Below are 13,253 nucleotides of genomic sequence, written 5' to 3' on the forward strand. Positions count from 1 at the left end.
TGGTTAAGTAGATTTTTCTGGGTGGATGATAAGGTATTGTAAAGCTCCTTGGAAAGCCGTATGGGTGTATGTTCCTGTTCAGTAAAATATTTAATGAAAATAAATGTATTTGTGAAATTTGATTATGCAGAATTCTCTTTACAAAAGGCTGAAACATCATCACAGCTGCTTGGAATGCAGATTGGAAAGGAAAAAAAAATTGGCTTCCTCTGCGTCACTAAGCATTGGACTTGAAGGAAATGAATAGCTAAACTGTGTATTTACTCCTTTTAACTAATTCCACGATTGAGAATCAATCCATTAATCATAATTATTATTATTTCTGTGTCCTTCTTCGCGGTTTTTAAAGTGTGTGGTTTTAATTTTCTTTAATATCTCTTTTTCTGTTACCTGAACATTTCCTTTATCTATTTTTTTTTTTTTTAAATAGAAAATAGCACAATACTCACAAATTAAGAAAACTCAGCTGTTTTATAAAAGCAACCCTGATTTGTTGCTACTGTAGGTATAAAAGTGAAACAGACTTGACATTTTTCTGTATACACTTGACTAATCATAAAGTTACCATATTTAGATAGTTTATTTTATTTTACTTTTTATATCCTACATTTTGCTGACAAGGAGGAGCTTTGTTTCAGTAGAAAAGCGCCACATATAATTTTGTGGTCTGCACAAAAAAGCACTCCCTTTGTTTTCAGAAAGGAAAAGAGTGAGGACACACACGAGCACTGGGGTTGTTTCAAGTTTCTTCCTGTCTGATGCTGCTGCTTCTGTATTAAAACATTTCAGTTGCTTTGTTTTGTTTTGTTTTCGCTCATTGTAGTTTTTATTTTTTCTTCTAGAAAGGATGTTTATTGAAGAGCATTTGATTATAGCAGATTTATTTACGTTACTTTTTTTTATTTACCCATTAGCATTTGAAATCTCGGCAGGAAATTGATGCTTTACAAGATTGCAGCCGGAGATGAAAAGTGATGCCATTAACAAACCTTTGCTCATTAGGGTTTTGCTAACATTCCCACCAGTATGTTAAGTTCTTTTCACAAATGTGTTGATATTAATAGTGACCTGTGCTACTCACTGAATTCTTTAGATTGTAAAACAGTGGAGTGTTCATATCCTGTAATAAACAGCTGATAGCAGTGATTGTAAAACCTGAAGCAGACTTTTTAATAACATGATTACACCTCTTGACTGATAAGTATTTTATAGATGAGGGTAGATACCATACACATTCAATCAAACCGTATCCAAAATATGCTGGTGATGTTTTTGTGTTACGTTAGCTGGTTTTGTTTCTGTGTTTTATAAGAATTTTTACCACCCAAAGTGATGTAGCTGTGAGTGTTATTTTGTTTGAAAGTAAAGCTGTGTTGGTTCTCTCGGTCTCCTGTGGTTTATCACTCTGTTACAGGTGTCAATTTCAAGGAAGTGAATGAAGACAACAAACGAGAAATATTTTCATCTATTGACACATTGGCTTTTACCTTTGGCAATGTGTAAGTACAGCTTTAAATATTTACTTCCATTTATTTTAAATACAATTCTCTACTTGAACAACTGTGAATACTACTAATGTATAGGGCAGTGGATGTGTAAACTGCATTGTTTTAAATCACCAGCACAGTATAATAGTTAAAACTAGAATACAGCTTTTAATCAATGAGAAATGCTGTTGTTTTCTTAGGATACAATACAAAGCCAAAGATACAATAACCAAGCAAAATAACCTATTGAAGTTAATTTCAGTAACCTTGACATTCATGCTGTACCTGAATCTTCATATAGTTTCTGTATACTGCAGCATTCTGAGTACAATATTCACACTGTAGCAGTGGAGTCCTATTATAAAGGTGGTGCAATAACATTGCATTGTATACCATTATAAAGTTGAAACTGCATGAAAGTATTTTTTTCTGAATTAAGTAAAACAAATATGTTGCAAACAATATTTTATGTGTTCAGGTAAATCTGTATAATGAGAATCATAACTTTTTTAAACACTATATGCTTTGGCAGAAAAGTTTCTCTGCATGTTAAAGTAGTAGATAGTCTAAACCTGCATTGTATCAGATCCCACCCCTGTCAATGAGTCGGAATGGAAACATGTCTTAGATATGAACCAGAACAAGCATTACCAAGACTCTTTTCTGGTCTTTGTGGGAAACCCAAAAGAGTAGATTCAGTAGCATGCTTCATGGTGCAATATGAGGGTGTTCCTGTGCTTTAAAATTCCTCTTCATTACAACGTCTCTGCTGATGTTCACAAAGGCATTACATCATCTCTGCTGATGTTCACAAAGGCAGTCCAGGAAGCCTCTGCATTAATGTCATGGCTGTTGTATTGTACCTTTCAGAGTGTCTGATTTCCTTATGGGCGATGTGGACAGCGGTTCGGCATTGGGGCTTCCCCAGACTCAGAGAAGTCGGGTAAGTTTTTATTTTCAATTTTTTTTTATGACGGTTTGATGGTTTTTAATAAGGGGTTTCCAGGCTTCTGCACATATAATGATATTTACTGCCGTAGAGCACACCTTAAAATGATAATGTACTGTACGTGATTTATCGCACGTCTAAGTTACATGGGTCCATATTCACAGAAAGGTATCTAACATAAGTGTGGTTTTATTGTGCTATGGTGATTATATTTTTTTAAATCAGTAATGATTTTATGGTCAATCCTCATAGAGGTAAGATTTCCATTGGTAGATAACAGTTCTGTTGTGTTGCGCCTTCACTAAGCCTGTCTCTGAATTTCTGATAAACTAATTATTACTCTGAACTTTGAATTATTACTTCAAATTAAACCTTTGAAGAAAGATTAATTCAGAAATACAGGCTTTGATATGCTGTAACCTTGCCAGACAGTGACAGTAACGCATTGTAATCACATTGCCTTCTAAACCTGTTTGTTTAAATGAAGTCCTTTGCCTAGCCCTATCTGTTTATGTATATACTCAGGATCGTTGTCATCTTTGGCTTCTGTCCAAGAAGAAAACGCAGTTATTGTTTTTTAGTGACATAAGTTTTAAGTTGCATTGTTGTGTGTATAAATAAATATACTGTATTTCTTTTCTTTGCTGGATGTGCAAGTCTTTTGAGAACCTCTCGGTGGAGTCGGGAGGATTACTTGCTGAGAAGGATGATCTTCAAGGTAAATGTTTCAAGTGAAAAGCATACATTTATGAAATTGGAAGGCATTGCTGGGCATTTTAGTTTTCAAAAGTGATTTTTAAGATGCTTTTGTTTAAAATTGGATCTTGGAAATATTAATGTTCTGTTTTGCTTTTTTTTTTTTCATAGTTTTCTTGTATATTTTCTTTAATGAAGTTTTATAATTACAGTGCTGAAATCTACTGAGCTAAGTGAAATATGTAATCTTTTAAAAAAGCAATACAGTGAATCTGTTTTTTTATTATTTCCCCAGTAAAGCTAAATGCATTTAGTAAACATTGTAACCTGTTATGTAGAAGTGCCTGCTGTGTCTGGTATATTTTATTCAAATCGCAAATACAGTATTTTATTCAGTGACTAAATTAAATGGAATGAACCAGTAGCTAATTTAGTTATCAAAACTAAATCTCTAGTAGTTGCCCTGCTGTAGTGTAATAACTTACACTGGTATTTATTTATTTATTTGTTTGTTTGTTTGTTTGTTTATTTTATTTATTTATTTATTTATAAAGTCCCCATCACTTTTACTTGGCATCAGCTGGCATTAAGATATACCACAAGGTCAGAGAGCTTTTCTTTGCGGGAGCAAGGCAGATCTGCGCCCGTCATCCAGGTCGACAGAATGTCAAAAGGCCAATTCTTTACCTTTCTCCATTTTTTCTTTCAGGTCATCTTCGTGCAGAGGAAGTTGACAACATGCTGCTGAAAAATGACAGCGGGATCGAGTCGGCCCTTCTGTACGCCAAGGCCTGGTCCAAGTATACCAAAGATGTTTTGTCATGGGTGGAAAAACGGCTCAGCTTGGGTGAGTGATTGTCTTGCTGTCTGATCCAATTTGTCATGAAGGATTTCAAGTTGTTGCTGGGCTTCTGCTGCATAGGCCATTGACAGTGCACTTTTTAAACTGGGAATTGTACTGCAGTGCCAATCAACACAGCTGCCTATGTAGTCCCCCCCTTTCTCTTTTTTTTTGTATGTTTTGGCTGTGTGGCCAGTCTGCGGATCTGTTGATAATATGCCTTGGATGTAACCAGGCATTGCATTTCTGTTTGTACTGCGACACACTGAGTGCTCAGTGTTTTGTTATCCTGTCACCAATGTATTTGCTTATGACAAACTTTGTGTTTACAGATATGGAGTGTGCAAAGAACTTTGTAAAAATGGCTGAATCGGCAAAAGCCCTTGTGGGTCAGCAGGTAATCTTTTTGCACTTTTAGTTCTGAATCAATCCAGTTAAACAATGTGTGTACAGTCCCTGTACACTTTTTTGATATTGTTTAGAATTTTTGAAATGCTACTTTTGTTATACTAATAAGTCAATGATATCAGACTGAAGGCAAGCCCTAGATCTTAGATCATAGTACACAGACATTTGATTACCAAAATATCTAGCCAGCAGTCTAATATTTATCCAAATGTTTCATTTTCATTGAATGGCCTATTAGATATATTAAAAAAACATTAGTACTTTGCAAGATTGCTTCTTAATGGTCTTTGAGGGCTTATACTTCTGTATAATAACTACACAATTCTGGGTTTTGACTGTATAATTGGCTAATTAATTAATTGTCACAAACTGAATGGACACATTGAGATGTTTAGAACAATATCGCATGTTTTTTTTTTTTTTTTTTTTTTTTAATTCTAAGCAAGTTTACTATACATTTTCATATACATCATACTATACATTTTAAGCTACAGGCAGAGTTTGGGGAAATGACATCTGTGCGTAAATGAATTAATCCTTTTTTGCAATAGGAAATTAATAATTGTTTATTTTCATATATTCAATAGGAACACATGCCATTCCGTGAAATCTACACCTCTGCCTTTCAAAATGACATTGAATACAGCCAGCTCCTACTGCAAACAGCTACTGCTCTCCAAACAAACAGATTCATTCAGGTAAGAATGCCAAGATAATGGGCTACTCCTTCAGTTGAGTTTGTCTCTTTCCTTTACTGATATTACAGAGAAAGTCTTTGGTTTCTATTTTTCTGTAAGATTTTTTGTAAGAAAATAAAAACTAACTTCATTTACAATTTCAGCCTCTTTTGGCCAGAAGGAATGAGCTAGATAAACTACGCAAAGAAATCAAAGAACAATGGCAGAGGGAACAAAAGAAAATGGTTGGTTTTGCTCTTTTATTATTATTATTATTATTATTATTATTATTATTTGGTCCTACTTTACAGTAGTGGTCCTTTTTTTCTTTTCTTTTTTTTTAGATTATTAACAGTTAAGTGTACTTATGCAGCTAGCTTACAAACATTGGAACAGGTGTCTTTTGTGGTTTGTTAATGTATTTTTTAAGATTATTGTGTTCTGTTGTCTTTGATGTCTCAAAAAACCACGGTCTTAGATTATTAGATAAACCTTATAATAGACTACATGATGTATACCTTGTCAGGTGCGTTGGGTCCAATTTATTTTCACACACGCTGTGTATTTTACATATGCTGTTTAATGTATTTTATTTCAGAGTAAAACAGGTTTAAAAGGCACTGCATAGCAAAAGGACATCAGTACTGCATCTGTCAGCGAAGTCCCACCTCGTTTGCTGTGTTTTCTGCATAGTCGTGCATACTGATAAATCCTCTCCTGATCACTCTCCGGCTCCTGTCGGTCTTACTCGGCCATTGAAAGGTTTTCTTAGTTTTTTCCAGAGAAAAATGACTAGAGACCTGTGCTTGACATCTATTTGATGATATCGGACTGGAAAGGGAAAATTGTAATATCGGACCAGGACCTAAGGAGGAGCTGTGATTTGTGTAATGTAAAAAATGTATATATTTCTGTAACAAATGAAGGGCAGAAAGGGTTTGCAAAGGCACCCTGACAGTGTATCATGTGCACTTCGAATGAATCCTGTTCCCCGAGTCCGACAAGGACACGCCTAGTATCAGAAAAAAGCTAATGTAACATTTCACCACATGTAAGGAGAGCCCGTCATCTTTAGTATTTGTATTTGCACCCCTTGCTGCTGAAGGGTTAGTCGTCAACTGCACTTTCACTTCTAGTTTCTTTAACAAAATGTTTTATTTCACAGCAAGAAGCAGATTCAGCTTTGAGAAAGGCCAAGCTTTTGTACGACCAGCGTCACGAAGAATATGAAAAGGCCAAATTCTTGACAATTCGGGCAGAGGAGGAGCAGCTTGGTTTGAATGGAGGCCTTAGTAAAGATGGCAGCAAAGTGCTGGAGAAGAGGCGTCGCTTAGAGGAAGAGGCTCTTCAGAAAGTAAGATGGTTCAGCAGTAGCTGCTTGTCCAGTACTGATCCAGGGGATGTTTATAGAGATGTTGGTTGACACTACCACATTCTCTGTGAACTGGTCTGAGCCCAGGTTGTAGTTCAGTGTAATTACAAGCACCTGGCAGTACTGTAACAAAATACCTTTGAGATATTTAGATTGTCACATTTTGTTTTAGGTGTTCATGTAGGTTATGGTGATCTTTCTGTTGTGTTTAGAGCTGTGGTGGGTGATGTATGGAAGTAGCATGCTTGTGTGAATTTTTTTTTCTTTATTTTTTTTTTCTTATTTAAGGCTGATGAAGCCAGTGAGCAATATAAAAACTGCAAAGCTGATTGCAGTGAGAAGAAAATCAATCTGGAAAATGTGAAAAGTGAAATCTTGACACAACTCCGGGAACTGGTCTTCCAGTGTGATCTCACTTTGAAAGCGGTAAGAGGTTACTTTCCAGTAGTAATGGTGCTTTGTGAAATTCTAACAATTTGAAACACAACATACATTGCAGTCAAATAAAAGGCACCCAAATCCACACGAGTAAACATAAAATATACAGTATTTGAAAATGCATCATTGGCTGAACTTCAGGCAGTAAAAACGTCTCAGAGGTCACATAAAAAATACACTTTACAAATTACAATCTTTTTCTTTTCTTTTGTATGCGTTTATTTAAACAGTTTTTCACATTTTAACCGTCTCCATATTGCTGATGGTGATCCATAACTTGCCTGTGCCTTCATCCTGTCTTAACTACATACACTTAAAATATTTGTACTTGGTGTAATGGGTTACTTTCTTTCACAGGTGACGGTCAACTTGTTCCAGATGCAGCAGGGGCAGGTGGTTTCTCTTCCAGTGAACTACCAGTCCCTGTGTGAAAGTGCCAAGCTGTATGAACCTGGGCAGTGCTACTCTGAGTTTGTCAAGAGCCTGCCAAAGGAAGAAAGCACGCTGGAGTCCTTCTCTTTTGAGACACAGATGTCCCAGACTGGAGGGTAAGAATAGCTGCTGGGGTGGCTTTTTACCTTGTAAAAGCACAGCTGTGTGTTGTGCAGGGTGAGTCATACAGTGTACAGCACAGGTTTACGTCCTAGCTGTGTAAAGTTGGAACTGTTCGCTGGGGATTCTAGAGGGAGTGTTGCATTGGCTCTGTCGCGACTAGAGCTGGTCTTTGTCCTCCAGAGGCTGGTAAGTTGCTAGCTCTCAAAATCCTGGTTGTAAAATAGGTCATTCGCTTGGTTGTAGGATTGAAGGACACCCACTGAACCTTCACTTCTCCTGAGCTGTGAGGAATTGCTGCGGTGACAGACCATTCTAAATTGGGGAGAACGTTGGGGGTAAAATAATTGAAGACTCTAAATTTAAACAAAAAATACATATTTCAGTGATCACTTCGGAATGTGAAGACTGAGATTTGATTTGAGATAGATGCGCGTGTTGTTGGGCAGGGGGTCCTGTTCAGATAAAAGGTAACAGAAAAACTAGCAGAGAGGAGTCAACTCCAGGCAGGGTTGAAACCACCCGCAGTGTTAGAAGCTTATCTTGCACATGCTGCCGAGCACCAGCATTGCTGAAAGAAAAAGTAATAGTAATGCGTGAGCTAACAGGTCTTCCTCAGGAAATATCTGTGATGTGAGGTTTTGTTTTTGCTAGTTGCTGTCTGTGCTGACATTTTGGATTTTTAGCCCTTGTTTGAAGTGTGTCTATTCTTTCCTTAAACTGCCTTCACATACCTTTGGGTCTGTATTTAAAAGGACATGTTTTAATAATGTATTTTTATTTCTGAACACTTTCCACAGGCTGCAGTTTGGTAAAAGAACAGTGAACAGTGCGCATTCTTCACATGGAAACCTGTCGCAGATGTCGGTCACCTCTGGAGATTTTCAGTCTGTCGATGACGTAGATATTCCAGTCTACATGCGCACAGGGAAGATAGGAGAAACGAGATCCAACAGCAGCACTGACATCCAAGGTAGAGGCACCACAGAACTAACACAACTTTCCAGCCTTGAACGCTTATTGTGATAAGTACTTAATGCCTGTTTTATATGACTTGAGTACACAACAGGCCAATGTGGACGGTGTCATGTCTGGCTGCTTTAGACCTCCCTGTATTGTACAAAACAAACACATTTACAGCACAATTGACTTAAGGGTGGACTTTAAATAGTTTAGCCACAGGTCAAACCGAAAGTTTTATGGATGAAAACACTGGGTCAGATTACAGTAACAAAACATTTGATTCTGGTGAAAATAAAACAAAGAAAAAAAAAATCTATACACATGGTATGTTCATATCTAAGAACTCCTAGATAAATGTTAAGTATTTCTCCCTAGATATATTATCCCAGTTACGTTTAGTTGAGTTCTTTTAACTATAATTTTTCAGTTGACAGCATTACTCTGTTTTTGACAGATCGCTTTTTTTTTTAGGTATTTGTTGACATCTAACTCGTTTTTATTAAAGTTAACACTGGGGCCATTGAGTTTTCTATTGCTCATCATTGCTTACAGAAAGCAAATAAAAGTAAATCGCATTGTAAAAAGCACAGACGGTAGTAACAGTCCCATCAGCACATTAAGCCATGGTTGCTGATGCTGTCTTCAGTATCCAAAATGGATTTAATTAGGCTATTTTGTGATTGTGATTTTCTGTCAAGCCCTCCAGTACTCTGACATGTGTATGGGGACCACCAAGTCCTTCAGGAATTAAATAGTTAAAGCGTTTGTTTATTTTATAGCCTCTCACTTGAAAGGCAATCTTCTTGTTTGGTGCTTCTAATGAGATAATTACCAAGGACGTTGTTTATTAGGTTTGGGCCTATTTGTGGATTGCAATCCTGACTAAAAACACTGCATTTTTTAAAGAACAAACCTTTTGTTTTAAATGTTGGGTCCATGTTTTTTAAATCTTTATATTATATGTTTTCCTTTCAAGTAATAAATAACAAGCTTCTATATCAGACTGAATTTGGACATCTCTTTCCCAAGTTTGTGTAATTCCATTAAGTACATAATCCTATTGCTCATTCAAGCTAAAGGTATATGATTAGTTTGTTTTCTTCTGCCATTTGTGTAATAATTTATATTTTATAGTGAAAACGTTATTTATACCTTGTACTACCTAGGTTATTAAAAGTGTATTTTTTGTTAATAAAATTGAACATAGAATATGTTTTAAAAAAATAAATGATTGAAACAGGCTGATTTTACAGCTCAAGGACAGGGTGCTTTCTTTCCACAGTGGTGTTTTACTTGTATAAATTTTGTTGGCTTTCGATAATACTAATAAATGATGTTCTTCTCCCCCTTTGACAGCACTAAGGGGGCAAGGGCCGTTCCGCGCCTGGCCGACTGGCAGTCAGGGAGGGGGGATGTGCAGTGACTCAGAAAGTGCAGGTGGGAGCAGTGAGTCCAGATCCATGGACTCCCCTACCACCAGCCCAGGTACACAATCTAACTGGGGATTAGAGTGCTGTTTACGATCAACACCAGCTGTAGAGGAATTGCAGTCTGCAGTTAGAGCTGTGTGAAAGAACAGTTTGTTTTATAGTGACCACAGCCATTAATTCACATTTAAAATTAACTAATATAGTTAATTAAAATTAACTATCTAATTAATATAAAGACGATGTCTATAGACTTTTAAGGTGCTTAATAAATAGTTTACACTGAATAAATGACTTACCTGAAATGTTGATATTTAAATCCTGTGTTTTTACCTTTTTTTTATTGATTTCTTGGAGTTTTAATAGTAAAGATTACATTCATCACAAAAAATAAGAAAATAATGTGTATTTGAGGTGTTAATCACCCGTGATCATGAGGTGAACATGTCATACAGTCAACACCCATTTAGGGGCTGGTATAAAATGGACTCCACTTAAGCTATCCTGTTCATTTTGTTGAAAACCAGTTTACAGTTAACTCTTTGCTAACTGCAGTTTATTTGCTTTTAAAGAAACTTAATTTAATCTACAGGAGCTTTTAAAAGAAGGCTGCCAAGAACCCCATCCACAGGCACCATGTCCTCGGCAGATGACCTTGATGAGAGAGCGCCACCTTCTCCTTCAGACAATGGTGAGACCTTTGCTTTTACATAGTTTAGGTGCAAAAATGTTTGAGTTTTTCATTGCCCTGTTGGGTTTATTGATCCCTAGACTTCCAAGTCTTCTATAGGGCTTCCAACATTGGCAATGCTGTTGACCAGGCTAAGACACTGTATTTACTTTATTGTATTGCTTTAGGTATAAACGATATTATATCTGAAATGACACGCTCCCCAGGACCCTTCCGGAATGTGCTCCTGTCCAAGGCCGCACAAACCCACAAGCTCAGAAAGCTGAGAGCTCCTTCAAAGTGCAGGGAGTGTGACAGCCTTGTGGTGTTTCAGGGGGCAGAGTGTGAGGAGGTAAGACCTTTCTAGTCAAGCATATTTAAAATGAAGCCGTTTTCTATGTGATGTTTCTCTGTGCTTATAAAACCATACAGATGTTTCACATGTGAACTAGGTTACATAGTTACTTTTAATGCCATCCAAAACATTTTAAAAAGACTAATTCAACATTAGAGTATTGGTCAAAACTATTTTTAAATCTAGTAAGAGGCAGGAGAATGAAGCCATGTATTAGTGGTTGTGGGAGTATATTTAAAACATCGTTGTTCCTGTTCTATGTTCCAGTGTTCGCTCGCTTGTCACAAGAAATGCTTGGAGACCCTAGCTATTCAGTGCGGCCACAAGAAACTGCATGGTCGCCTCCATCTGTTTGGGGTTGATTTTGCTCTTGCTACCAAAAATAACCCAGATGGAATACCCTTTATAATCAAAAAGTGCATCACTGAAATTGAAAACAGGGCTCTCAACATAAAGGTAAGCTCATTTTCATCAGATTCCTCAATTCTAACTTGTACAGCTTAATATTCCTTTAAATTTAGACAAGCAAAGCAGTGTGTTTGGATGAACTTGCTGTACTATTCTGTGCTGTTTTTTTTGATGGTGGTCACGAATGTGTCTGAATGCCTGTAACCTGATTTGTTTTATTATTTCTCTGCAGGGTGTTTATCGGGTAAATGGAGCTAAGTCAAGGGTTGAGAAGCTTTGCCAGGCATTTGAGAACGGGAAGGATTTGGTGGAGCTTTCTGATCTATATCCACATGACATCAGCAATGTGCTAAAACTGTACCTGCGACAGGTGTGTACATGTGCCATATACTTGTTGTTGGGATATTGAAAGAATCAGAGGTCGGAATGGGTATAACATATTTGCATTGGAGGGAGAACTAATTTATTAGATAGTAGATTTAGTAATTTACTGACCAAGATCTGTTTTTTCCAGGACAGGTGTACAGGCTTTTACACTATGTAGATTTTTGGATACACTTGACTTCAATTTCAAGTGCAATGCCTTTGTATCTAAGCCAAGAACTTTTTTTCCCCCCTTGCAGCTCCCAGAGCCATTAATTTTGTTTCGTCATTATAATGAATTTATTGGCCTGGCCAAAGAGAGCCAGCAGGTCAACACTGAGGATGTAGATGGGCGAATGAACAGCCCTGGCGCAGAGGAGCCTTACCTGAGCATTGAGTTGAACCGAATTATCTTCAAAATCCGAGACATGTTGAGGCAGCTGCCCCGGTCCCACTACAACACTCTGCAGTACCTCATAGGACACCTGTGCAGGTGAGAGATCCCATTCACACAGGTTTTAGTCTTTCTAATGAGTCAGCTAAAACTGCCCTGTAGTGTTTACACAACAAAGAGATCAATTGCCAATCACAAAAAAATGTAAGGAGTACATGTAACACAAAGTATCTTAACTTACTATGCTGTATGCTGTATATACCTTAAGAAGGATAATATAATATAATATAATATGTGCGTGTTTTACAGAGTGGCAGAAAAACAGGAAGAAAACAAAATGACAGCCAGCAATCTGGGAATCATTTTTGGGCCCACGTTAATCAAGCCAAGGCAGACGGATGCCGAGGTTTCACTCTCTTCCCTTGTGGACTACCCCTACCAGGCTCGGATTGTGGAACTGCTCATTTTGCACTATGGAAAAATCTTCGATCTCTCTTTAAGCCCTTTGTCAGCCTCGCCTCCAGCTGGAGAGAGCTCACCATTTGAGCTGAAAAGAACGAACTTCTCAGCAGAGGAAAAAGAACAACATCTAAAGAGGCACTCCAAATCATTAGTGGACATCAAAGAAGTAAGTGTGGGCGCCTCTGCAGTGTACTGCTGTGATTTTGAATTGCTTGATTTTCTGTTGTTAAATCAGTGGAGATTAGAATTACATTTTTTGTTCTCCCTGTTTTATTACAGCAGAGCTCTAAAGTATATAAAAGGCATTCTTCTATAATCCCATCTACTCATTTGACGGATGAAGTAAAGGATGTGAAATACAAACCAGGTGCAAGAGATTCTTCTGCTGGTTAGTATTGTGACTGCTGTGTAAGGTTATTGCAAAACAGCATCCTCTCACCACACTGTCATTTTTAAATACTACCTCATTATCAGAAATTAATTCTCAACTCCACTTATCCATGGAGTACAAAATTGCAAACATCTGATATTGTTTGTCCTAGTACATCACCTTTCCTCCTCCAGCATTTTACTCCACAGCTTCTGACAAATTGACTCAAATGACTTTTCACTTATATTTGCCCCCCGAAACAGTTGATAAAGATGCCAAGTTCTTCTTGTCATTATAAATGGTCCCCCCAGCATACATTCTGCTGTGTGGGAACCTTTTTTTCTTGATATGGTTGTTCAGCTATACATAGTTGTACAACTCTTCGTAACACTAACACAAGTTGACTCAAGTGGAATGGGTT

General features: G+C 37.2%; 1 protein-coding gene across 6 annotated transcripts in view; it reads left to right on the forward strand.

The window, feature by feature from the left end:
- Positions 1–13,253, forward strand: part of arhgap29a (Rho GTPase activating protein 29a) — a 51,167-nt gene that overhangs the window by 35,458 nt on the left and 2,456 nt on the right. For 3 of the 6 annotated variants that reach the window (XM_041277509.1, XM_041277511.1, XM_041277515.1), the window contains 19 exons: positions 1,415–1,499; positions 2,358–2,430; positions 3,094–3,154; positions 3,842–3,979; positions 4,306–4,370; positions 4,969–5,079; positions 5,223–5,303; positions 6,224–6,412; positions 6,719–6,856; positions 7,226–7,416; positions 8,221–8,393; positions 9,740–9,868; positions 10,403–10,501; positions 10,669–10,832; positions 11,103–11,291; positions 11,476–11,613; positions 11,867–12,099; positions 12,310–12,628; positions 12,742–12,850. In XM_041277509.1, coding sequence (XP_041133443.1) covers positions 1,415–1,499; positions 2,358–2,430; positions 3,094–3,154; positions 3,842–3,979; positions 4,306–4,370; positions 4,969–5,079; positions 5,223–5,303; positions 6,224–6,412; positions 6,719–6,856; positions 7,226–7,416; positions 8,221–8,393; positions 9,740–9,868; positions 10,403–10,501; positions 10,669–10,832; positions 11,103–11,291; positions 11,476–11,613; positions 11,867–12,099; positions 12,310–12,628; positions 12,742–12,850 — 2,685 coding nt within the window. Of the gene's footprint in view, positions 1–421; positions 1,500–2,357; positions 2,431–3,093; positions 3,155–3,841; positions 3,980–4,305; positions 4,371–4,968; positions 5,080–5,222; positions 5,304–6,223; positions 6,413–6,718; positions 6,857–7,225; positions 7,417–8,220; positions 8,394–9,739; positions 9,869–10,402; positions 10,502–10,668; positions 10,833–11,102; positions 11,292–11,475; positions 11,614–11,866; positions 12,100–12,309; positions 12,629–12,741; positions 12,851–13,253 lie in introns of those variants that run through there. The other 3 variants (XM_041277513.1, XM_041277510.1, XM_041277512.1) reach the window with 3 other exon arrangements.

This window comes from Polyodon spathula, chromosome 18, assembly GCF_017654505.1.
Source record: "Polyodon spathula isolate WHYD16114869_AA chromosome 18, ASM1765450v1, whole genome shotgun sequence".
NCBI lineage: Eukaryota > Metazoa > Chordata > Actinopteri > Acipenseriformes > Polyodontidae > Polyodon > Polyodon spathula.